Here is a 25,404-nt window from a genome sequence, read left to right as displayed (position 1 = left end):
TGACTCTCTTTAAATTCAGAATTCTCATCGCATCACTCATTTAGGGTTAATCACTGCTTCGTGAGGCCCCGGAGATAGTTTTCTACTGCTTTTTATTATTTAACTTTCTGCGTCTGTGTCGTTAGGCCTCGGACGTTAAGCTGCCAAAGGAAAGAGGGTCTGTCTTTTCGATGGACATAATAGGCGTATGCTCTATAAAAGCCTGTTTAGGAATTAATGTAAAGATGTAAAGATGAGAAACATTTTTCTTACGGTGAGAACAAATCTTCCTCAGTTTGTTTGTAGATACAAATCAGCTAGTCAGCGTAAATTGTGTTTCTATATGCTCACCAGGGGTAGGGAAGGGTTTTGGCTGAGATTGAGAAATTCATTGCCCGAGAATAATAAAGTGGGCGGGGAACTCGAGGCTCAGAACCTCGAGGAGGAGGCGGAGTCACCGAGAGTTGGAGCATTTTTGTCCAATCAGAAGGAGACGGTAGGAGCAGGAGGGGGCGATAAAGGGGGAGCGGGAGATCGCGAATCCTGCCCAGTTACGCGAGCCCCGCCGCCGGAGCAGGAGCGTCTCGGCCTAGGTCCTTCTGCCCAGCGAGAGCAGCCGACTGCGAGGCCGGCTCCAGCAATGGCCTTTGCAAATCTACGGAAAGTGCTCATCAGCGATAACCTGGACCCTTGCTGCCGGAAGATCCTGCAAGATGGAGGGCTGCAGGTGGTGGAGAAGCAGAATCTGAGCAAAGAGGAGCTGATAGCCGAGCTGCAGGTAAGGCGGGTGGGAGAAAGACAAGCGCTCCGTGGCATCCTCGGCGGAAACGGGCTGGCTGCGCCCGGGCCAGCGCGCCCCACCCCCACCCCGCCCCTGGTATCAGTTGGTTCTGGGGCCTCCTGATTTGGGGGTTGGGGGAGGGGGAGAAGGGGGAAGGAACAAACGGCGGCGGCGAGCTGCAGGATACAAACTTTCCGTTCGGTCTGCAACCGCGCGTTTCACGTTGGCTCGCCTCCCGCGAGCAGTGTAATGTGCAGGCTGCTCGCAGGATGTCCCCGTGGCTCCCCGGCGCCTTTGCGCGCAGTGACCCTGGCAGCTGGTCGCCACGCGGGGACACCGGGGAAGGGACGCTAAAGTGGCTTCCTTATGGAGAACTCAGGGACCAGCGATCCTCCCCCCTACCCCCCGACCAAGCCCTGGCTCGCCCGGCTGAGACCTTGTCTTCCCTGGGGGGTGGCCCTAGCAGAGCCCCAGCCTGTCTCGTGGCTGCTGGAGAAGCTGCAAGGAAGGCAGCAAACGTACCCGCCTTTCGTCTGATGCAAGACTGCTGGGAGTTTTCACCGCCCCTCGGCCTCCTGGGAGCTCGGAGGAAAGGGGGACGGGCGGGGGGCGCCAGAGATCCCTGGGCCGCGCACGCGGCCGCCGCCGGAGGGTCCAGGCTTGGTCTGCAGCCGCGGCCCCCGCGGGTGGCCTCACCCTGGGCTTCATCGCTGGGCAGGAATCACCAGACTGGACTAGAATCCGATCCCAGTCACCCCAGGAAACTGATTTCTTAGCAACTCTTTCTCAGGAATGCGTCTGGCTTTGTCGTGATACATAATTGGCGCAGTGTACTCCAGAGCTCGCTCTGCCTTGTTTGTGAGGGTGCCGCGAGGTCTGGTGGCCTCGCCGTCTTTATTTTATGAACTCTTCACTCCAGTTCCTGCACTTCTCTTACACTGCACCCAGCGCCCCGGGGAGTCTACGCCAGCCTCCAACTCCCACACCCCGCAGCGTGGCGTCCTGCCGACGTCCGCCAGCCTGTGCAGATCCTCCTTCCCCGCCCCCCCCCCAAGGGCCCTTAAATCAAACCACAGAGGCGGCTGCTGCTGTGACGTTCGCTGCGCTGGAATCGCATGGTCCTCGCGACGCCTGTGCCCCCCTTATCTGCCTTCGATCTGCTGCTGCTGCGTTTCTCGGTGGACCCTCCCCCCTCCTCCCCCGTATGCCACATCCGGGTGTCCAGCCTTGTCCTGTGCTCAGAGAAGTTTCTGACCGGTCGCTACCTTCCCGAAGCTTGTAGGACAGTTAGAGAGCCCGGTCACCTCTTGTGTCCGGATGGCGTCAGTGGCCTTGGTTCTGGGCGCTGGCCAGAAGGCAGTGGAGTGGCCTCTAGCCCAGCCCCTGATCCTCACCTCCACCGGAGCACCGCATCGGGAAGGGGGGCCTTCACTCGGGGCTCTGCCCCTTTCTTTTGGAAGTTAAAGTGCCCCGGGGGGCGGGGCCCGGAAGGGGTGAGCGCGGAGCGGAGAACAATGGGAGGCCCCGCGGGCCGTGGAGGGGCTCCCGCTGGGGTTCCGCGAAGTTGAGAAGTCGGCGGGGCGGGTGCAGGGAGTCTGGAGCTGAGACTCGGAGGCCCCTTTTAGGGCGCCTCGAGCTGGCGTGAGAGTGGGGGTGCCCGACTGCCAGGCATCGCGAGGCTGTTGGGGAGCGCCCAGCCTCCGTGGCTGTTTTGTGTAAAAGGTTCACTCCAGAGGCGGGTTGGTCTCCTTGGCGGACCATGGGAGGGTCCCCTCTTTCGCGCCTCTTTGTTCCGCCTGGTTAGTGTCCTGTGTCCCCCCAACCCCTCCGCCCTCCCCGCCCCCCCCCCCCCGCAGTTTAAGTCGTTTTTGTTGTTGTTTAAGGAAGCCACAAGCACTCGCCTGAACTGGGCCTGGCCCCCGTGTGGGCTCCTTGGTATTCTGGGCAGACAGGCACGGTTGGCTCTCAGTCCCCCTGAACGGCTCTTTTCAGACTTGAGGCAAGTCCCAGCTAGCCCATTACTGGGTGAAGAAGCCTAATGGGTCATGATTAGCATTTAAAAATACATACATTAGAAAGCAAGGCAGGTAGTAAGGGAAGCATTGGGTCCTGAAATTTGTTTCAGTTATGTGTGTCTGTGGGTGTGTGTGTGTGTGTGTGTGGTGTTAGTTTAAAAATCACAACTTAATCATGTGTTTCTTGGAAAAACACCGGCTTGGAATAATAAAGCATCTTGATAGAAACTCACAAAACTCGTAGACTGTGTACCCCTCTCCTGTCACCAGGTGTCACATCTTAAATCTCATACACGGGAACATTTAAATCTCAACCACGAGTCAGTGGCCTTTAAACTTAACTGTGACCCCCACACTCAGAAATTGATTTTACATCATAACTCACTATACACACACACACACACACACACACACAATTTCATGGACTAATACCTCTACTCTATGTGATGCGTTGGCATATTTTCTTCTGTTTCATTAAATGGCAGTGCCGATCAGAATCCACTAGACCACTTGCCTGGTAATGCATTTATTTAACTTATCTGAGCACATTTCCCTCTTCATCCCAGAATTTTAAGAAAGATAAAGAAGGGGCTACATTTCCACACAAGAGTCCATCTTTTGAAAAGTTCCAGCCTGTCCACTAAGATTTAGTTTTCCACAGTGAAATAACCACCTTCTTAATCAGTGTCCCACGTACTGCGCAAAACAGTGACTACCGGCGTCCTCTGTAGCTAAGGAAACGCGAGCGGAGAAGTTTCCTTTGTCTTCCTCAGTGATTTAAGTCAGAGGTGGGAAAACACTCAATCTCTAGAAGCACCCCCAAGGCCAAGCCCGCCCTCCTTGAGAGAGGAGGAAGCATGTGTGAACTCGAGGGAGGGGAGTGGGCTTCCCCTGCTGAGTTAGCAGTTTGTCAGGAACAGCCATAAACCCAGCAGAACGGTGGCTGGCCGGCTGTTTTCCATCTCTAAGGCGACAGGGAGGAGGGAGTGCCTGTTACAGCCTGTGCTCACACACTGATACACACTCAGAGCAGTTGACTGCAGAGTGGGTGCAGTGTCAAGAAAGTCATGGTCCTGCCCCAGGAGTGCCAATGAAGACCTCCGGATGCTGGAGAAAAAAGTTAGAATCTAGAATCACAGCGAACTACACAGAGGGTGTTTGTGGAGTTGCACAGGGCCTCGCAAAGGGCGGTAGTTTGCATGAGGACAGGAGAGGAGCCAAATTTTGGCGGGTGACACGAGGCCCGAGAAGAGGATGGTGCTTGAGAGTGCCTGGGTGTTGAGGGATCAGTGGGAGATACTGTCTGTCAGTAAGTTCTTGCTTATTGAATGCATCTGTCGATGTTGCAGTAGTGGAGGCTGTAAGAGGCCTTGGAAGCTGATGAACTCTGGCCAGGCCGGGTCAGGGCCAGGGTCTGCTGTGGGGGAGTCTACAAAGCAAGCTCTGATGAATGCACCTACATCCTGGTCTGGCTCGAGAATTCAGACTTCTTGGCTTCAAAGAAAGCTTGTTTAATGGACACCACCCTTGAGGGAAAAGTAGAGAGAGGCTACAGGGTACATCTCCCTATGGGTGATCCTTCCACAGACTGCGCTGGTGAAAGACAAATAGGGCTGTTTCTGAGCTCGTCCTCAGGGCCTGCGAGGACGGGGTGGACCGCTGGGGGCCCGCATCCTGCCTGCACAGCCGGTCCTCTCTATGGGAGGCAGATCCTCAAGGTTTGGGGAGGGTGGTGGATGCCTAGTGTTTTTATAAATTACTGGCCACTTTGTTAGTTCTGTGAATCACCTACTTATACTTTTGCTTGTTTTTATTTTATCTATGTATTTTTATTGTGTTCTTTGGCATTTAAAAAATTGATTTGTAAAAAGTCTTGATTGTATTTGTTGAATGTTTCTTCTGTTATATACATTACAACGAGGAGGAACTTCTCCAGTATGGAGCCCATTCCTTGCCTTTAACTCTGTTTATGGGATTTTTTTTTTTCCATGTGGAAGTTTCCATTTCAGCTGTAATCAAATGTGTTGGTATTTTCTTTTTTGGTTTCTGGGGTCTGCACCTTGCTGCTGAAACTTTCCCATCCTGAGATCATAAAAACGTCCCCTTACATTTTCTTCTAATGCTTGTGCTTAACAAAATTCTTATAAGATATTCTTCCATTCATCTGGGTTTTGAAAAATCTACAGCAAGGTAGGAATTAAATATTTTTTTCCCCCTAAGTTTTCCTAATACCATTTCTTGGGTAGATCTCCCTTTCCCCCATCAGTTTGAATTCTACCTTTATTACTTTCTAAATTCCCACACATATACGGGTCTGTGTGTTTAGTGCCCGTTTTGGTTCTGTTAGTTGATTTGCCAATTTCTGAACATTTTTCTCTTGGCTGCCTCCTGATACATCCTTCCTTTTCAGAAAACTACTTTTTTTTTTTTTTTTTAAATAACAAATTTATTTCTGACAATTCTGGAAGTTCGGAAACTCTCGAATGCTCACATATATAGATCTTAGGCCTCCTTATCACAGTCAGATAAGAGATTTCTGATGCTGGATTTTTAGTCATGGGACATGTCTGACTACTTGGGGAAGGACCGTGGGGTGGGGGGGGGAACAGGTTTGCATGGGCCTCTCAGATCAGTGGATTCATTTATTCAACAGACAATTTTATTGGACGCCAGCTATTAAAATAATCTTCGCTTTAGGGATGTAAGATATAGGTGAGAAAAGTAAACTGCAGGTCAGAGGACAAGCGAACGTGAACCAGGTGATTTAAGAATTAGGGGGAGACGGTGATGGAATCCAGGGCTGTGGGCAAAGGTTTCGTGGGAGAGACGTTTACTGTGCCTTGAAAACTCGGTGCTGTGTGGCCAGACAGGGGGGTGTGGGACAGACAGCAGTCTCCTCTTCGCCTGGGCATTGGGTGATGTTCACCTTGGCATTCAGAGAGCCTTCGGGATTCCACCTGGCATTGGCTGGGTATTATTGGCAGTCAGCCCGTTACGCCCTCACACCTCCCCATGCTTTTACACGCTGCGGTCACACCACACAGGTGTGTCTGTCGCCGAGCCCCTCGAGGGATGGGGCCGTGACTTAGCTTGTGTTGAGAATCTAATACAATACTGGATACATACATATCAGGCACGAAGATGTCAGGAGGAAATGAGAAGGGCAGGAGGAGGAGAAACGGGCAGCCTTAATTGTGTTGGACTTCCGTTTTTCATCTGTGAAATGAATGGCGTGGGCCAGGTGCTTGTAAAAGCTTTCTTTGAACTTCAGGTTTGGAGGTTCTGTTTAAGAATCGCAGACACGAAAGGGCTTGACGCGCCTCTGCGGGGTCCTGCGTTGAGCCCCCTGTGTCCGGGCACAGCCCCCGACTGGCTCCTGAACCGTCACTCCGGTGCTCACGAGCCCTAAATATTCCGCTGCAGTGTAAGCTTCATTTCTCTTCTCCCCGCAGTGGGGAAAAAAGCAGCTCTCCGCTCTCTCTCTCTCTCTGGGCAGCTTCTCCCTGGCCCTGGGAGCCACGTTCCCACTGGCCTTTCTCTCTCCAGTATCCATGCGGTGAGGAGGGAAGAGAGAAAGGTCTCGTGGCCCCCAGCTGAGAGCTCCGGGGAGGCAAATGCAGAGACTCGCACCCATGGGAATCAGATCAGACGTGGGAGGGACCCCGGGAGCCATCCGTTCCAATCCTTTTATTTTACAGATGGTGACCGAGGGTGGGGGTGACATCACTTGGGACTGGAAGGGCAGCTTCCTGATTCCCAGCTTTCCCAGCTCGCTGCGTGTGACACTGCTCGCGGCTTCCCACTCACCTGGGACAGCCAGTCCGGGGCAGTCTGTTCATTCACCTGCTTCATTTCTTGAGGAGCCTGTCTTGGGGGGTCTAGCTTAGCCCTAGGAAAGTAGCTATGACGAATATGGAAGGTCTTATTTTCCATATAGGTATGGTTTTGGTCTACTATTGCCCGAGTTTCTGAGCTACTACAGACCAGCTTCCTTTGGTTTCCACTTTCGGAAAAGGTTTTCTTTCGACAGTCTTTTCTTTTGCTCTCTTTATTTACCGTCACGAGACGCATGCCTTCCCCGCCCCGGGCGTGGGGGCTCCGAAGCAGAATTTGATCCCACGTCTTCCCTTCCGTCCCTCGGGGTCTGTGGAGGTCGTGATGCCCACTGAGCAGGTGCTGTACCTGTTCTACGTCACTGCTTCCTCCCACACAGCCGAGGAGGCTGGCGCTCAGGTTCCTGGCTTGCACGGGATGGGCTTGGGGTCAAACCCGGGCCTGACCGAGGGCGGAGCCTTCCTCTCCGTGGATACATCCAAAGTCGGCCAGCATGTGGGTCCCACTTGGGCGCAAAGAAGCTCCAAAAGGTCCTCCAGATCGACTCTGTGGACGCAGATGTTTCTTTTTCTGCCTCAGGACTGCGAAGGCCTCATCGTCCGCTCGGCCACCAAGGTGACTGCCGATGTCATCAATGCAGCCGAGAAGCTCCAGGTGGTAGGAAGGGCCGGCACCGGCGTGGACAATGTGGACCTGGAGGCCGCGACGAGGAAGGGTGTCCTGGTCATGAAGTAAGCCGTGGGGGCCGGGCTGGGCATGGAACCTGACCGCGGGGAGGGAGGGCAGAGCCCGCCTCAGCAAGGAGGGCTGGCTTCCCGGAGGAGGCCTGGTCCCGGCCGAACCCGGACGCTTGGGTGATGCTCAGTGGGGTTCTGACGTAGGTGCTCTGTTTGTCATCTCGAGAAGCTTCGCACACCGGCCCCTCGGATGCTGTGGGTCTACAGCCTGGTTTGGGGGTCAGAAGGGCGTGAGCGGGCTGATCTGTGTTCTCTGCTCCAGCCCTGCCCCCCAACCCCCCGCCCCCCATTGTTCTGGCTGGAGCCAGGTATTGTTAGCTCTGTCTTGATCCATATCTCCCGGTAGGGTGACTCCGCATTCTTTCTCTGCCTCACTTTGCTCTGGAGCCAGGACCTCAGTTTCTCTTTCCCATCCCAGGGCCAAGAGGAAAAGGGTCCCTAGTAGCGCTGTTTTTGCAGAAATCCAGGGCAAAGGTCTTGTCGGCATGCCAGTGCGTGGTGACACTCGTTTCTGGCTCCCGTCTGGCACTTAGCTGGTGAGGCAAGACTGTCCCTGGTCCCTTTCTTGGTTTTCAAGCCTTTTCTTTTCCCTGGAGAACCTCACTATCCTAAAGTCCTTCCCCCCCCCCCCCCGCCCCCACGTCCCCCCTGTAGGGAAGGGGTTTGTTGACTGGCCATCTGACCAACGCTACCCTGCAGTAGAAATGTTAGCTGCTAGCCCGGCCGATGTGCTCGCCCCGGACCCAGAGGCAGCAGCCCACGGCCCCTGCGCCTCTTCCAGTGTCCAGGGTCCCCATGCAGCCTGACGCCGGGAAGCCAGGAAGCCAGGCGGTCGTGTGGAAAGGCAGACTCCAAGAATCCTTTGATCCTGACTTGGCTTTTTTTTATGCCTATAGAATCTCTCGACTTTTTTTTTTATCCTTGTAACCTTCATTTCCGGAGAGGAAAAGACCCAGGTGGCGAAGGAGGAGTGTGGACGTGTGTGTTAATAAATTCTTCCAAAAGCCAAAAAAAAAAAAAAAAAAAGCCTTTGAGAGCGACTCGCTTTCACGGGTTGCCGTCCCTCTTCGTTCTGTGAAACGGGCAGAGTCAGCTTTGCTCTGCGCTCTACGGTGCGAGGAAGCTCTCTCCTGCAGGGCTGGTGGCAGGGAGAGGAGAGGTCACCCAGGTGGCGATAGAGATATTGGCTTTGCTACTGATGAACGCCTGGTGGGGCAGCTTGGCCAAGGTCAGGGGGCGACGGGCTGACCTCTGCCCTGGTCCCAGGCACAGCTTTGTGAAGATCGATTGGCGGAGCCACAGGTTGTTTGCGCTTCCTGTGGGCAGGTAGATCCAGAGGCGAGAGGAGAGAGACAAGGACTGAGCCCTGTAGGTCTCTCCCAGTCCTGCACCCTGGGGGAAAGGACTTGGGGGAGCGAGGCCGGGTGCGCGTCTCCCTCCGCGTGAAAACATCCCGCCGGCGTTTCCTTCCAGCCCCGGGACGTGGGCAGGAGGACAGCAGAGAGCCCCGGGACGGGGACGCGGGGTTTGCGTTCGGGGCGGGTGAGCTCACCGGGCAGGGCAGGGCGCGGGGCACGCACTCGAGGCCTTCCGCCGGGACAGGAGCGGCAGTGCTGGGTCTGGGCTCACTCCTGTCCCTTCGCGTCTTTGCTCCCCAGCACCCCCAATGGGAACAGCCTCAGCGCCGCGGAGCTCACCTGTGGGATGATCATGTGTCTGGCCAGGTAAGTGCCCGACTTCTCGGCAGAGCCAGTCCCGCTGGTGGGTCAATTATTATGACTCCCCAAGCAGCGCGACCCAGAGAAACTTAGAAATAGTTCAGCTCGGCGCCATGCGGACCGCCAGGAACAGTGACCTGGAAGGAAAGAGAGAACACAACCAATGCTCACGTCCCCGTTTGGCCACTTTACCGTTGCTTCGGTCAGGCCAGCAATCATTCAGTGCCCGCGAGGCCCGTTTCCGCCATCGGGGTCCCCCAGCTGACTGCCCTGGCGAGGACCCTGAAGCGTAAAACCTGGGGGGCTCTGTACCCCCCTGGGGACAGCAGCTGGGGGGGGGTCGGGATTTCCCGTGCCCCGCGGTGCCGTGTGTACGTCTCAGCAGCATGGAGTCAGGTGGACGGAGAGCAGGTGAGAACTGAGAAGAAGCAGGCGAGGGCTCTGTCTCACGAGGTCGGAGGCATCTTGCCCCGCTGAGCAGGGAGCACTTCCTCGAGGCCAGTCATCGTCAGTAATGACCGAGGCCCCACGGGCCAGGGCACCGAGATGGAGCGTCTTCCCTGAAGCCCGTTCCCTGAGCTCTGCTGAGTTTGTGCATGAGCCGGTGGGGCTCTGGTGGCAGAACAGATTCCTCTGTCTCTGTGTCCGTCTGTGTCTGTCTGTCACACACACGCATGCACACACCCTGAGTTCACCCTCAGGGACGCATCGGGAGTCAGCTGTCCCCTGGTTTGGGAGATGTTGCAGGTTGTGGGCCTGGATGGAACAGGAAAATGAACCTCGTTGAACTCGCAGAATACTTGATGCCGTCAGAATCCCTCAACGCCCCGCGGCGTCCTCCCTGCAGACCCCGGAGGGTGGGCTGTGGCGTTTTATTCGCCCAGTCACGTAGATTGATACCCCAGAGGCTGGGGCGGAATCGGAACCTCCTGCCAGACTCCACGTCAGGCCTTGCCGCTCCTCCGGGGGCCTGCCGGGCGGACGCGGGGGCCTGCTCACCTCATGTCACGCCCAACCTGTGTTTGTCCTCGCAGGCAGATTCCCCAGGCGACGGCTTCGATGAAGGACGGCAAGTGGGAGCGGAAGAAGGTGAGTGGCGGGCCTCACCCCGCCCGTCGGGCTCGGCGCCCAGGGCCCCGGCCTGGTGCCGACTCTGGCTTCTTTGCCTGCTTGGTTGCAGTTCGTGGGAACGGAGCTGAGCGGGAAGACCCTGGGAATTCTCGGCCTGGGCAGAATCGGGAGAGAGGTGGCCGCCCGGATGCAGTCCTTTGGGATGAAGGTGAGAGGCGGGGGCTCCTGTGAGGGGGGGCTTCCCAAAGCCGTGGTGGAAGGGGCAGCTTTGCTTGAGAGACGCTGAAGGCTTTTGTCCCAGGGGGGTCTGACCCCCACAACCCCTTTGGAGTGCCCCCCGACTTCAACAGAGAGGGCGGGAGCGGTGGCCAGCTGCTGCGGACACGTGAACTCCACATCCGGGAATACTTGGTGGCGGTCTCAGCTTTGGGGTCCCAGCGGAGAAGACAGGGCCCCTGTATCCTGCTGACATCCCCTCCCCTGCTACGACAGTGGCAATCCAGAAAACAGGAGCAAACTGATACCAACTGTCCGTCCATCTCGCTGCTCCCCTGCATTGCCCGGAAGAGACGGACAGGTGCTTGTCTGTCCACTGAGATAGCATGGAAGAGCCCGTGGTGGTTCGCAGACCCCACACGGTTTTCAGAAAGCATCCCTGCCTCCCCCACAAGGCCTTGCGGCGTCCTGTTCTGCGAGCTCTTTAGGCTTCCTGTTGAGGGAGGGTTGCCAACAGCTGTGCCGCCTCCTGGGGCCAGTCTGGGAGACCTACGAGGGTCGGGGGGGCACTCAGCCAAGCGAAGGGAGAGCCGCAGGCACAGGGGTGCTCACACAGGCCGGAGTGGCCGCCGCCGGGTGTCTCTGTGTTTACTGTGGCTTTCGAGGCGATCGTGGGTTCAAACGGCAGCCAGGGAGGCTTTAGTTAAACATTAAGGAAAATAGTTTTGAAAATCAGATCATCTCAGGTCTAGAAAAATTTACAAAGCACTGTTACCGAATTGTCCACGTCTCCCTTGCTGCCCCCCCTTCTCTCTGTCCATCCCCCCGCCCCCCACCTTATAGAGTTGGAAGGGACCTTACAGGTAAACGCTTCATTTTACGTTGACCTCTGGAGTTTGTCGGTCCTTCCTGAGGGCTCACAGCAAGGGGGTGGTAGACAGGAAGCCGGGCGGGCTCATCGTTTTGCCGCACTGAGCTTGGTCGTCTCCCTCCTGCCTCCGTTCCCGCCAGATTTCTTTCCTCTCCCCAGCCTCGGCTCTGGGAAGGGCAGGTCCATTTTTCTAGATCTCTGAAAGAGGTGGGTGTGTCGCAGGACCCATTGATCCTCAAAACAAACCGGCGGGGGGGGGGGGGGGGAGGGGGGGGCGCAGGATGATAAGCCCCAGGGAATACTTTCTCCTCCTGCCTCGGTCTGAGGGATCAAGGTATAAAGGTTTGGCTCACGGGAATTGCAGGTCATTTAAAGCAGGGGTCAGGGGTCAAGTAAAAACTCAAAGCACACAGAATCAAACGGGCGAGTGCTCGCTTCATTGCTGATGCTGGCGTCTGGGACGGACCAGGGCCCCCCTGTTCTGTTAGTGCTCGAGCCCCCTCTCCATACAGCCACAGCATGTCAGGTGTTCCTTGTCGAGTTAGGGACCTGAGACGTGGGCAGTGACTTAACCCAGACGAAAAGCCCCGCCTCATTTCCTGCGTAATCGAGTGACTGGTAATTTCGTCTGTCCATCTGGCGGCCCTCAGCCACTCGGCCACTGTCCAGGGCTGTTTCCGAGAGGCCCAGGGGCTTGTAGGACCTTGAGCATCAGCTGTGAAGGGACCAACAGCCCGCAGACATGTGTTTGATCCACAGAGATGACCAGATCCTCCTCGGGATCATCTGTCCGTGCTGCTGGGCACACTGTGCACACATGCCCAAACGGTCCCTCCCCAGCATGGCCTCAGGGGCCCGGGTACCTCCCTTGGGGGTGCTGTCCACACGTCTCCGGGGGGTCATTCCGCGCTGTCTCGCTTCGGGGACACGTTCTTTGTAAACCCCCCAAACCTGCCTTGTGTCGTTCCCCACCACCACCTCCCACCACTCCAGCCCCTCAAGAGCTACCTGGCTCTGGCTTTCCGGGGTGACTCGGGTCATGCCTCCGTGCCCAGCCGCTCACCTCGACCGGGCTCCCTAACACGTCTTTGTCTCGGGGGGAGCGACGATGGACTTCAGCTGGTGTTCAGGCAGGTGTAGGGAGCCAGATTTCCTACAGGGCAAGGAAGGAAGGTTCTGGAATAAATTGTGACAGAGGAGGTTTATCGGTGTCCAGATAGGAAACGAGGATCAGTGTTTACTAAACACAAGTTGCCGTAAGCTGGCCTCGTTCTTTCTTTGGAAACTGACATAGAGCCTGGAAATTAGATGTCATAAACCTAGACCATTTAAAATGACATAATATGCGAAGGCATGTTCACAAAAACTGAAACACAGATAAGGGGTCTCCTCGATTCCCATCCGAATCCTGGTCTCCGCAGGTATCGTCATCTCGGTGCATCTCAGACTTTTTCCTGAGCGTTTGCGTAGAAGGCGTGCGTCCTCTAAGAGTGAACAGCACGCTGAGCGTGTTAAGGTGGACGCACGTGCCTTGGAATAAATAGGTTTGCCGTGCGTTTAGACCCTTGCGTGGAATTCTGCTGTGTGGGTAAATGGCTTAGCTGTTCCTCGGGCTGTTCCACTAACATGGACCTTTAGGTTGTTTTAGATGTGGACGTTGGCAGGATGTTGGTCTGGTTGGTGCCAAGGGGTAGGTGAGTAGCCGGTTGGAGTAACTGGTGCATCCATTTCAGTCTGGAGGGAGAGGGTACAGGACGGCTCCGGGGCTCTGCCTTGTTCTCCATTCTCATCAGCAGCTTGGAAGATGTGTCACTTGTGGATGACAGGAAGCAGGGAGAGGTGGTTAAATAGAAAAGTGCCTAATCGGGCCCTAAAACACAGGAAGGCTGGAATGCTTAGGCACCTTAACAGGAAGTTTAGCTAGAATACCTCTCAGTGCCCTTCCATACGGACCCCAAAAAGCAACTAGACAAGTGTTGGGTGTAGAGATCTTTTCAAAAGCTTTCCTGGGGGAAAAGGCCTTCGGCTGACAAAAGCAAAGTGTGGTGAACAGTGGTGTGGCTGAAAGGAAAGGTAATGCGACCTCGCAGGACGAGCAGAAATGTGGCTTCCGGAGCCAGGGAGGTGATGGTCCCTGTGCTCTGGACTGGGTGGACCCTCCTCGCATATTGTGAGCAGTCAAGGGCCCCATGCCTCCAGGATTGCAGCCCTGGGGACAGGAAATGGTGAGGGCCTCTCGTCCTCCTTGCTGCGGGCGCCGGGGTTCCGAGTCAACACTTGAGAGTCACAATGGGGGCCTTTGAACAGCCTTTGACACAACCCTCGAGAGTCACAATGGGCAGCCCTGTGAAGAGTCATGTTCTTTAAGGGGTGAATCCAGAGGGACCAACAGGTAGCAAGCCAGAGGCGACAGCTATCGACAAGAGCTGGCCCCAGACGGAGTGGGTGGCCCCGGGAGAGGGTGAGTCTCCCATCACTGCAGATGCGCCTGGGAGGCTGGACCACCACTGGGGCAGCACGTGAGGAGGGCACGTGACGTCAGCAGGGGCGTGGGGGCAGGTGCCCTCGAAAGCCCTGACGTCTCTGAGCGCCCACCGCCTGTGAAATGGTCCTTAGCAGTGCGTTTGCTGTGTGGACAGAGGAAATGGTGTGAATTTATTCAGAACCGCGGTTGACAGTTGCACAGGCAGCACCGCCAAGCGCATGAAGGTTATTTTCATCGTCCCCTTCTCTCCCTGGCACCTGAGGTGTGTCCTGTGCCCTCATCTGTCATCGAGGCTGTTAGTCACTAAGAAAGCTGTCAGTGGATGGCTAACATCCGACCCAACCCATGGGGTCACGGTGTAAGAACCGATCCCTTCCTGTCATAGGAGTCGCAGGGAGAGACCATCTCGTGCTCAGGTGTTGGGGATGGGCGGTCGGTCCCCTTTGCCCTCCTTTCTCTGGTCACTCCCTGAAAGCGGGGAGCCTAGCTAGGTCTGCGCCGTGCTACACAGCCCAGCCAGGCAGCCTCCAGATGCTTCCTGCGTGTGGGTTGGGGCTGGTGGCGGGGGCAGGCCTAGAAGGCTCCCTGGCATGCCACCATAGGGCAGCTGCTGGCTGGCTCTGAGCCACGTGGCACAGATGTGGGTTTCAGGATGGTTCTGGCCGCCGGCAGCCTGCTTGCTGGTGGTCTGACTCGTTCAGCTCTTACCCTTTATAGGATTTTCTGGTAGTGTTTCTGATAACGGGTGATAACATCGGAGGCTCAACTCCTTCGCGCTGGCCCGAGCCCTGGAATGTGGCCACAAGCCCAAGCCGGCCGGGTGCTCGCTGAGTCTTGCCCTTTCTTATCAGGGCTTTCTGTGACCAGCAGACCAGCCTCTCTGAGCAGTTTCTTTGTGGCCGGTGTGTTGCAGTCGACTGAGCCCAGAGGGATGGACGTTGGACCCGAGGCACCATGGATTGTTTCAGGCCCAGCTCATGTTTCCTGAGGTCTGCCGCCTCAGATGCTGACACACACAATGGGGCCACATGGTCATCCCAGCTGCAGATAAGGCCCAGGAAGGTTCTATGACATGCTCCAGATAAGAGGACTGGGACCTGGCGGTGGTGGAGGCCAGCTTGGGACTGTGGGTCCCCCGCCTCCTAACCTGGGGCTCTCCGCCCTGGGCCAGCACAGCCGTCTTCAGGCCTGGTCTGTGGTAGTTAAACAGTCCCTGGGCCTCCGCGCTGTCCTCAGCCTTCAGCCTTCCTCCTGACAAAAGCCGTCCTGACCGGTTTCCTGCTGCCCTGGAGCCGTGATTCTCACGGGCTTCTCAGAGCCCCAGAGGGGCACGGGAAGGGTCCAGGAAGATGGCAGGTGTGGATCCGTCTGGCTTTTTCTTGGGCTTCTGTTGAAGATTTCGTCGTTGGGGGTGGGGAGAGGTGGAATGCTGAGCTGGGGGGGGAGGGGCGTGTGGCTGGGCTCCCTTGTTGGGGCCCCTTTCTCCTGAAGGTGTCCTTGCCGCCAAGCCAGAGGGACCTGGACCCGGCCCGTTCAGCCTGCCCCAACTTCAGGAGTCTGTCCGGGGGCGGGGTCGAGGTGGGGGTCCCCTTTACATATCCTCCCTCTAGGCACAGTCTTCAGGTGGCACTTCTCCGAAATTGCTCTCGCTTCTGTGCACTAGGACAGACATGTCGGGACCCGCTCAGGCACTGGTCTCCTGGGCCTGAGGTCACCCTTATGACTCCCCGCAGCATGGTCTCCTGGTGCCGGGCCCCCGACTCCTAGCTGAGTGCAGTTCCTGTCTGCCCTGGGTAGCGCCATTGAAAAATGAGAAAGGGTTTTCGCAGTCAGTCTTTCCCTGCGGGGTTGTCTGCAGATGCGTCTCTGTGTCTCTGTGAAAGGAAGCCGGGTCAGGGCCTCTTGACAGCTGTGGAAGAGGCTCGTCTCCTCCTCTCCATCCGCGCCTCTCCAGGCGCCTGCGGTGGGGACCCCTCCTCCAGGCAGCCGCAGACGTTTCTCGGCTTCTGGGTGCTCAGGGGCGATAGCGGTGTGAAGTCGCTCCATCAGGCTTGGCTTCGTGACCTCCGTTGGAGTCTCTTGTCCTCTCCCCAGTCTCCATGGGGGAAAAAAAAAAAAAGGCATTTGGATTAGAGAAGAACGGGGCCATTGTTCCAGCCAGCCTCAGAGCTGGCAGACAAAGAGGGCTTGTGAGAGAGCAAGGGCTCGGGCCTCTCTCCCCGCTGGACATTTCTTTCCCCTTGAAAGAAACGAGAAGGTTCTATCTGAAGGGACTGCCCTGTGGGCATGAGCTGCTGGTCCTATAGGGCTTGGGGGCAGCAGCCTCTTTCCCCAAAACCTCCCGATGGTCGGGTGGGGGTGGGGCCCACCTGGCTTTTCTTGTTCCACAGGCTGGCGACCAAAACGTGGTCCAAAGTCAACACCTCATTCATAATCATTTTCGGTTTCTTCTCCAGAAGCGCTGAACTTGATACAGCAATTTTCTGTGCCATTATTTTCTAAAGTAACTTTTTTGCATTTCCCTAATTTCAGAGGAGATTCACAATCAGTGGGGAAGAGTTCAAAAGCATCGGAAAGCAGGAAGGAGGAGAAAATTAACTCCGCCACCCAGATATAACCCGTGTTGAAGTGTTAGGCTTTGTATCCTGTCTGTTTTTGTTCAGCCCTGGGCCAGCCCAGAGCATCTCCTCTCAGGGTTAAGGGAACTTCCTTTTCAAGGTCTAGTGCATTACTAAAAGGTAGAGCAGGCGATGACGTTGAAATCACCCACTCGGCTTCTTTGCTCGGGCTCGAGGACGCAGGTCTGGAGGACACTGACGTGAGCCTGGACGCACAGCCGGTGGGTGACAGAGGCAGGTCTCCTGGCTCGAAAGTTCTTACCTAGGGGCCCGCAGGCCCACTGGGGCCATTGGCTGTCCGGCCTTCTTGACGTCGATGCATTTGAGGTTTTTAGGCTCCAGCACAGTCTTTCCTCGCAGCCAGTGTGGCCGACCTGGACGGAGCTCATGGAGAGAGCTCTGGGAAGGTGTCCTGGGTGGGTCTCTGCTGCTGCCCGCGGCAGATGCGTCACACCTGGGTGCCGTTCCTTCCAGGATGCTCGCCCTGGCTTGGTAACCTTTGCAGCCCCGCCCTTGCCAGGAGATGCGTGACTGGCAGCCAAGACCGTTTGTGATGTGGGGGGGGGGGGGTTTACATCTCGCTCCCCCTCCCCGTTTTCTCAGGCCGGGCACTAGGAGTCGCAGCTTCCCCTTTGTGTCCCGGCCCTACCGCTCGCCATTCGGGTGTCCTTGGTTCAATCAGTTACCGCTCCGGCCTCAGTTTCCTCATCTATAAAATGGGGAGACGACAGTGCCTGACCCATCAGGTATGAGTTAGACAAAAGCGCCTGACTCATAAGAGTAAATGCAAAGTAAATGTTTGCCGTGATTAGCTATGCCTACACATTCTTTCTTCCTGCCTCTGAGCTGGAACTAGTCAGTGCACCTGCTTGTTTTCTGGCCCCGCGGGACCTCCGGCTGCAGCCAGCTCCACCCCTCCCTTTTCCTGGCTGGACCCCATGACTGTCACGGCTCCGCACATGAGCAGCCTCCCTCACGTGGGCTCCGTGAAGGCTTCTGAGACTCCCCTGTCCAAGCGCACGAGCTGTGCTTGCGTTTGTGGTTGAGGGCTTGGAGGCACAGCTCGGGCCTCCCCGCCTCCCCCACAGTGCGTGAGCCCCGCGGCCTTCAGCTCCACAGCAGCAGGACAGACGGGTGGCACCAACCCCGTTGTATTGTCGTGAGAAGTAAAGAGGTGTCTGCAAAAAGCTTAGCGTAGCGCTCGGTGCGTGGTGACTAACTGCCCCGTAAACGGTCACCACTGTCAGCGGCACCAGTAGGGATGACTGAGGGTGACACTCGCCCCCCTCCCCCTCCGACCAGACTGTCGGGTACGACCCCATCATCTCGCCTGAGGTCTCCGCCTCCTTCGGTGTGGAGCAGCTGCCCCTGGAGGAGATCTGGCCTCTGTGTGATTTCATCACTGTGCACACCCCTCTCCTGCCCTCCACGACAGGTAGGTGTGTCCCCGCCCCGTGGGTCGGCTGCAGAAGCCACAGACCAAGACGACGGTGGGCCCCCATTCTGGGGCCTCCGCAGATGCTGGTCACCAGCTGTAAGGTTAGGGGCCCCCCAGATCCGGCAGCGTCAGCATGGCGACGCTGCGTTAGACGCCCCACACGATGCGGCGCCTGGGAGAGCTGGGCCAGCAGGCTCGGCAGCGCCCCCTGGGCACTCGGTAGCGCCCCCGCAGGCCTGCGTGGTTCCGGACTCCCGCCTCCCAAGCAGCCCTATCTCAGGAACTTCTAGGATGTTTCTGAGTCCGGCCCAGATGGGGAACAAAGACTCCTGCTCCAGAGCACCCGGGAAGGGAGAGGCGAGGCCGGAGGGGCCGCGGTCCGGTCCGCGGGAAGGAGGGAGGCCTGCGGGGCGGGGGCGGGGGCGGGGATGGGGGTGACCGAGGGGGGCTGCGCCGGTGCCGAGCGCGCGGGGTCTTGGCACCATCCTGGCTTCGCCACGGCACCGTCGCCACAGGCACGCGCTCTCCTCCCTCCCAGGCCTGCTGAACGACAGCACCTTCGCCCAGTGCAAGAAGGGGGTGCGTGTGGTGAACTGCGCCCGCGGGGGCATCGTGGACGAAGGCGCCCTGCTGCGCGCCCTGCGCTCCGGCCAGTGCGCGGGAGCCGCGCTGGACGTGTTCACGGAGGTCAGTGCGCGGCGCGGGGGAGGGGCGGCGGGTCGCCGCCTCTCTGTCCATCAAATTTATGCCCGAAATGACACCTTTGGCTTGAGGAGCCCTTGCGGGACTCGGTTCAGGGGCAGCCGTGTTGTCGTCTGCAAAACTCATGGCAGCGACTGGTCTCAGGCTCCGCTGCTGCCGTGTGGGCAGCTTCAGGGGCCAGCAGCACGTCAGTTCTGGGGTCGAGGCTTCGGGGCAGGGAGCGAGGCCCCGACTCTGCCCCGGCTCCGCACGCGTGCGTGGTGCTGGTCCCCGCCGCCCGGTCCGCACAGCGTCCATCGGCTTTCCTTTCCTTTCCCTTGCTCCCTTCCGCGGAGGGAGGGGCCCGAGGACAGTGGTCAGAGGGTCAGAAGCGTTCTGTTGGTCCCCAGGGTGGGCCGCTCTCCCTGGGTCTCCCCCACACCAGATGAAGTGAGGAAGGCGCATTTCCCCTGGAATCCCATCAGCGATCCAGGGGAAAGGGCATGGACTTTGGACGAGCCGGTGGCAGGGTGGCAGGTTACATCCCAGCTAGGTGGCCTTGGCAAGTCCCCGGCCCTCTCCGGGCCTATTCGCACTCACTGGTCCCTGTTCAGGGAGCTCGGTGTGCTGGATTTGTGCTTCTGGCCGTCTTTCTCGGCTCGATCATGGTCCCCGAAGGTGGCGTGTGCCTGGCCCTTCCCAGTGTTGCCACCCCCGGCATAGCGCCCTGCCCTGCTGTCCTCGGCCCCCGCAGAGGCTTAGCACCGTGCTGCTGGGCCTCAAAGGGCCATGTGGCCCCGATCCAGTGGGAGCCAGCAGAGCGCTAGGGAGGACCACCAGAAGCCAAGAGGCCTAAGTGCCATCCCCAAGGGCACCACTTTGTGCTTAGTGAGCAGAAGGGGTGGAAGGGAAGTTGGGGGTTGGGGAACAGGCATCTGGCTGGGCCCCGTCTCTGTGCGGGGTGTCTGCAAAGAGCATGGCCGTAAGTGCCATCGGTGGGGGTCGGGGGGTGCCAGGGAAATAAAACGCTAACCACAATGGCTGCCACTGGTCGAGAGCCCCTTGTGTAACTGGTGCGTGATCTCCATGACGATGTGAGGTGGGCACCATTAAGCCATTTACAGAGAGGGAGGCCAAGGCTCAGAGAGATGGCGATTTGCCCAAGGCATCTAGGCGCCGAGTGGCGGAGCCGAGGTTTCTATCCAGTCCGCAGCTCTGTCCGTTCTGCTGTGGGCGGACCGTCACGAGGAAGCTGGCGATTGAGTCCAGTGTCCACCCTGGCAGAACAGCAGGAGGAGGTGACACGCTCCCCTGCCTGCCTCGCCCCGACTTCCCTCACGCGGGGCCAGGCCGTGGCCGCCAACCGAGGGGCCTCTCTTCTGGGCAGGAGCCGCCTCGGGACCGGGCTTTGGTGGACCACGAGAACGTCATCAGCTGCCCCCACCTGGGCGCCAGCACCAAGGAGGCCCAGAGCCGCTGTGGGGAGGAAATCGCCGTCCAGTTCGTGGACATGGTGAAGGGCAAGTCCCTGGCGGGCGTTGTAAGTGTCGCCGTGCGGGGCGGGGCCTGGGGGTCAGAGCGGGGGGCGGGCGAAGGGGGTCTCGATGATGGGGTGGTGATGGCAGGGACTGGCAGCGGAGTAGTGCCCGGATTCTGTCCTGGGAGCTGAAGACGAGGGGCGCCCCTTGAGCCAGCCTCTGGGTGGGGAGGCAGGAGCCACCCTGTCACTAGCCTTGGTGGCCGGGGCCTGGCAGCAGGGAGTCCAGCGCGGCCCTGATACGTTGTAGCCTTGTGCAGAGATTGTGGCTCTTCCCAGGGTCCAGCCTCTAGAGAAAGGCTCCTTTGTTCCCCACATGCTGCCTCGGGAGTGAAGACGGCTGGACCCCGGGGTGGGGGCAGCGTGGGGAGAAAGCCCCGTTAGGACACCCCTCGTAGCCCTGGGCACCCCTTTCATCTTGGCATCCTGAGCAGGGACTCCCCTACCCCTTATGTCCCCCAAACCGTGGCTAATGTCCCCACTTCTTGTCTTCTCACACGGGGCCTTTCTGGGCGTGTGTTTCTCTTCCAAGTCTAACCTGGCTTATGCTTCAAGTCCTGTTTCATTCAATCTCTGGATGTTCCTTGAGCTCCAGTGGGTGCCAGACTCTGTCACAGCCCTTTGGGACTCTGATGAATAAGGAAGGCACAGGTCCCCTGAGGGAGTTTGCTGCCCCTCCATGGAGACCTGCTTGTTGGTGGCCGGTGGAAGCCGTCACTGCCCCAAAGCCAGGTGGCCCCGTGCCTTCTGCCCCCCACAGGAAGTCGGGAATAGGCAGCAAGACCTTGTTTGGACAGGTGTGCCCTGTCCCACCTTGTCCTGACTTCAGGTCTGCCCATTCTCTGCAGGTAAACGCCCAGGCCCTGACCAGTGCCTTCTCTCCACACACCAAGCCATGGATTGGTCTGGCGGAAGCTCTGGGGACATTGATGCGAGCCTGGGCCGGGTCCCCTAAAGGGACCATCCAGGTGGTGACGCAGGGTGAGCAGGGGTCACTGCAGAGGGAGGGCAGAAGGGTGCGGACTTTGCACTCCACTGTGTGTCTGCCGCAGGTCACGTCCAGTGAGGGACTCTGAGGTGACCTCGGACTTGTGACTCCGTGCCCTTCATTCTATCCTTTGCTGCTGAGTGGGGACTTAAAAGTAGAGGGGGACAAAAAGTCGTTGGGAAATATACTAAATATTCCTAATTTTCACAAGTCACGTCCGTGCGGTATTTTTAAGACATACGTGTTTTGGGTGCAAGGGGGGCCTCCGCAGAGACAAAATGTCCCCTTAGAGGCGGTAGGCGGGGCTCAGGGCTGAGGACGGGACCTGGTTTGGGCCCCGTCGCTCACGCGTGGTGTGGCTTTTCCTCCTCTGAGCCGTTTGTGGTTCCTCATGTGTGACGTGAGGGTCAGGGTGGCTGTTCTGTGACAAGATAAGGTGTCTTGCGTGGTTCAGGGGACAGGTTGCTCGGCCAGTGGGGTGGGACCCAGAGCAGCGCCCTCTGCTGGCCTGTAGGCGACTGAGCCGGCTCTGGCCACCTTTGCAGTGGGTCCAGCCCTCTGCAGATGGCTTGAGAGACCTGAGAGGGCTCCAGTCCCCTCAGCCCTGCAGAGGCTTGTCCTTCCTGCTGACTGCTGGGCATCTGCTCGCCTCGGGGAGAACGTGGGGCGAGGGCCGAGCCGGGGCATCGCCACAGGCCTGAGCGCCCGGGCCCCGGAGGGACAAAGCAGGGGACTGGGCTGCAGTCGCCAGGTGGGGGTGGGAGTAATTTTTCAGGTGTCCCTTTGGAGCATGACAGGCAGGCCGGGGCGGCCGGGGTGGCCAGGGCAGGTGTGCGGGGGCAGTGGAGTTGGGCTGGGTGTTGGAGAGGAGTTCCTTAGAGTGTCCCAGGCGTCCTGGCCTGGACCCCCACTACGCCTTCATCCGGCTGGCTCTCCGCTCCCCAGAGTCAAGCAGCACTGTCCGGGCAGGAGGGAGTTGGGGCCCACAAGGCCACGAGGAGCCTGTTACCCCAAGCTAGGAGCCAGTGGTCTCCTGCCCTTCCCGTGTGGCTCGGTAAACAGCGACCTTCCGGTGGCTTCTTTCGGTCCCCAGGCACAGCCCTGAAGAATGCCGGGAACTGCCTGAGCCCCGCGGTCATCGTGGGCCTGCTGAAACACGCGTCCAGCCCGGCGGATGTGAACTTGGTGAACGCCAAGCTGCTGGTGAAGGAGGCCGGCCTCAACGTGAGTGGGGCCCTGGGCGCACGTCCGGCCGCGGACGCCGGGGATGCTGTCGGCCGCCGGCGCCGCCCCCGGCAAACTCACGCGCGTGCACGTGCTTTGGGCATAAGTGTGTCGTGGACGTGAGGCAGTGGCCGCACCCCCGTTCCGCGGCCGAGGAACCCGAGGCGGGCTGCGTCTGCCCGGAAGCCGCGAGGCGGCCAGCCGGGCCCCTGACCGTCCAGGGCCCCTTTTACCGCCGCACCCGGTTTCTTGCTTCCCTCGCGGACTCCGGCCGCCAGCCGCTCGTCCTCTCTGCCCCTGCCGCCCTCGTGGCTTTTCTTTGGCTTCCCTCCCTCTGGTTCCCTTTGTAGATCGACGTCTGTTTCTCAGACAGGGGGAGCCGGCAGAAGCAATGGGCTGTAGAGTGTTTACCGCCCCCCCCCTCCCCCCAATCACAGTCAGGGATTGTGTGCAGGAAGCAGCGAGGGGGCGGGGCCGGAGAACCTCTGGGGCAGACCCGATGGCCCGGCCTCCCCCCCATCCCTCGTCCCCGCTCCTCCGCTCCAAGCCTTTCCCTGTACCTGGCAGAGCACTCCTTCCGTCGCGGGAGGCCATTGACCGTCCCAGGAAGCTAACTAACGTTCAGAGGCACAAGTTCCTCTCCCCTGGCCCCGAGGTGCTGACCATCCTGCCCCGCCGAAGCCCTGCGGTCACTGGGCCCAGTGGCCGAGGGAGAGGTGGGCGCGGCGTGGCTGGGAGGTGTGACGTGCCCCCTGCCTTCCCTCTGCAGGTAACCGCCTCCCACAGCCCCGCTGTGCCCGGGGAGCAGGCCTGCGGGGAGGGCCTCCTGACCGTGGCCCTCGCAGGCGCCCCGTACCAGGCCGTGGGCTTGGTCCAGGGCACCACGCCCGTGCTGCAGGCCCTCAACGGCGCCGTCTTCAGACCAGAAGTGCCTCTCCGCAGGGGGCTGCCCCTGCTGCTGTTCCGGGCTCAGCCCTCCAACCCCGAGATGCTGCCTACCATGATCGGTGAGGAGGGGCCCGGAGGGCTGGCCGGTGCCCTTGAGGCAGGGGCGCGCGCACGCGTGTGTGTGTGTGTGTGTGTGCACGCGCGTGTGTGTGCACGTGTGTGCGAGATTCCGGTGATTGGGTTCCACAGACTTCGGCCTCCTGCGGCTTCTCCGGCCCCAGGGCTCCTCTCGATCAGCTGTGGGCAGAGGGGCTGTGTGCAGACGTGGAGTTTGGAGGGAAGGGCTTTATCCGAGGGCACGGAGCGGCTGGGCTGGGCTGGGCTGGGGCCCCAGAGCCGCTGGCGTTGGACGGCTCGCGTGTTTAAGCACAGTGCGGACCTGCCCGTGGGTGGAGCCAGGCCCAGGAGCTCAGCACCTGCTCCCTCCTGCCTGCAGGGGGCGGGGGGGACCTGCCACGCCCCTCTTCCAGCCTGCCTCGCCCCTCCTCCAGCCTGCCACGCCCCCTCCAGCCTGCCTCGCCCCTCCTCCAGCCTGCCACGCCCCCTCCAGCCTGCCACGCCTCTCCCCCAGCCTGCCACGCCCCCCCCGCCTGCCACGCCCCTCCTCAAGCGCTGTGGGCCTTGGAGCCACCCCAGGCCCCTGGCGCCCCGGAGCTTTGGAGCGCTTCCCAGTTTGGCAGGCAGCGTGTCCACAGACCTCCAGGGGCTGAGGTTCGCCATCCTCGCCAGCACCTGGAAGAACTTTCCCCTGCTTCTCTCTCCCGCTGCTGGTCTGGGCGAAGCCGGCAGCCAGCACGTGGGGCGCTTGGGCCAGCCTCGCGGCTCATCGTCCCTCCCTCTCCCGGCCTAATGGCCAGCGTGTTCCTGGAGTCCCGGGAACAGCGAGGGAGGCTGGGCAGACGCCTGTCCTTCCCCCTCTCAGCCCTTTCACAGGACCCCCAGCCCCTCGCTTCTCCGTCCCGCACGCCCGTACCAACCAGGGGCTTCTTCTTCCCAGGGCTCCTGGCGGACGCAGGCGTGCAGCTGCTGTCCTACCAGACCTCCGTGGTGTCGGACAAGGAGACCTGGCACGTCATGGGCATCTCCTCCCCGCTGCCCAGCCTGGAGGCCTGGAAGCAGCACGTGACCGAGGCCTTCCAGTTCCACTTCTGACCGCAGGGCGCACCGGGCCCAGCCTCGGGGGCTTTTCCTGCCCACTGTGACCAGCAGGGAGAGGAGATCACATTCCTGGGGCCTGTAGTACAGCAATAACCACCTAATAAAAGGCCCACCCGGATCTCTCTGCCTCTCTGTGTTGTCATTACCCAGAAGAGCCACTGGAGGGCGTCTGAAGGCGGCCTTGGGGTTGGCTGTGGCGTAGGAGGCTAGGTGGGCGGCCAGGACGTGTGAGGGGAGACGGGTCTGGAGTGGGCAAACAGCGTGCCTGGGTGAGGGTGCTCTGAAGAGGGCCCCCCTCCCGTCTCAGGTCATTCAGAGGCATTTTTACAGGGACAAAGTTTGGAATTAAAGATCCCTCCCATGTGGGAATACACGTGCACGTTGACAAGTCCCCGACAAAGATGCACAGCGTCGAGCGCCAGACACAGACCGGGCCAGGAGACCTGCCCGAGAGGAGCACTGAGACCCAGGCTTGTCCCGTGGAGGTCCCTGTCTGGCGGGAGGGACGCCCCGGTCACTGATGGCAGTGAGGTGGGCGCTGCAGCCAGCACGCACGGAGTCTGCCGAGATGTTCGGGAGGGTCTCGCCCAGGGGAGGAAGTGGGCGTGAAGGCTCGGAGCGTGAGAGTACTTGGCAAGTTCACGCCGGCTTTGTACGCTGATTTTTAAAGACGATTTTCAGTAAACGTGCCAGAATGGCACTTCCTGATCCTAAGAGTTTCACCTTTTAAGGCCCCCCCGCCCCATTAGTAGGGGACGATGCATCCGTACTTACCCTGTGCCCAGTCGCGTCTGCATTTGAGACCCCTGCCGGGTTAAGAAGGCCTGGCGCAGGGCAGCTGCTTGCCGCCGACAGGGACAAGCCCACCACCTGGGCCTCCGTCGCGCTGCGATTGAGCTGAAGGTAGGAAGGCCACCGGAAGGGCCCGCTGTGTTAGCACCTGCAGCGAGCTCAGAACACAGGTGTGTTGTTTGCTGGAGGGAGGGGGGGATGGGCCTGGCCCCGAACAGCAAGGTTGGCTTTAAGCCGCCCTGACCTCCAACAACGCTCAACTCCTTTGAGCCTTTGCTCTCCCATCAGCAAGAGGGATAAGGGTGCCTCTCAT

At 59.2% G+C, this 25,404-nt stretch overlaps 1 protein-coding gene across 1 annotated transcript; it reads left to right on the top strand.

The window, feature by feature from the left end:
- Positions 1–476: 476 nt before the first annotated feature.
- On the top strand, positions 477–24,417 carry PHGDH (phosphoglycerate dehydrogenase). Its single transcript, XM_016151964.2, has 12 exons — positions 477–757; positions 7,189–7,340; positions 9,005–9,070; positions 10,099–10,153; positions 10,245–10,343; positions 17,628–17,760; positions 18,302–18,450; positions 19,832–19,984; positions 20,830–20,962; positions 22,063–22,193; positions 22,963–23,200; positions 24,139–24,417. The coding sequence occupies exons 1-12, from the start codon at positions 620–622 to the stop codon at positions 24,291–24,293; spliced, it is 1,602 nt and encodes a 533-aa protein (XP_016007450.1). The 5' UTR covers positions 477–619; the 3' UTR covers positions 24,294–24,417.
- Positions 24,418–25,404: the final 987 nt, after the last annotated feature.

This window comes from Rousettus aegyptiacus, unplaced genomic scaffold (assembly GCF_014176215.1).
Source record: "Rousettus aegyptiacus isolate mRouAeg1 unplaced genomic scaffold, mRouAeg1.p scaffold_m13_p_17, whole genome shotgun sequence".
Classification (NCBI taxonomy): domain Eukaryota; kingdom Metazoa; phylum Chordata; class Mammalia; order Chiroptera; family Pteropodidae; genus Rousettus; species Rousettus aegyptiacus.
Note: the sequence above shows the minus strand (reverse complement) of the source record. Positions and strands in the feature narration are given on the sequence as shown.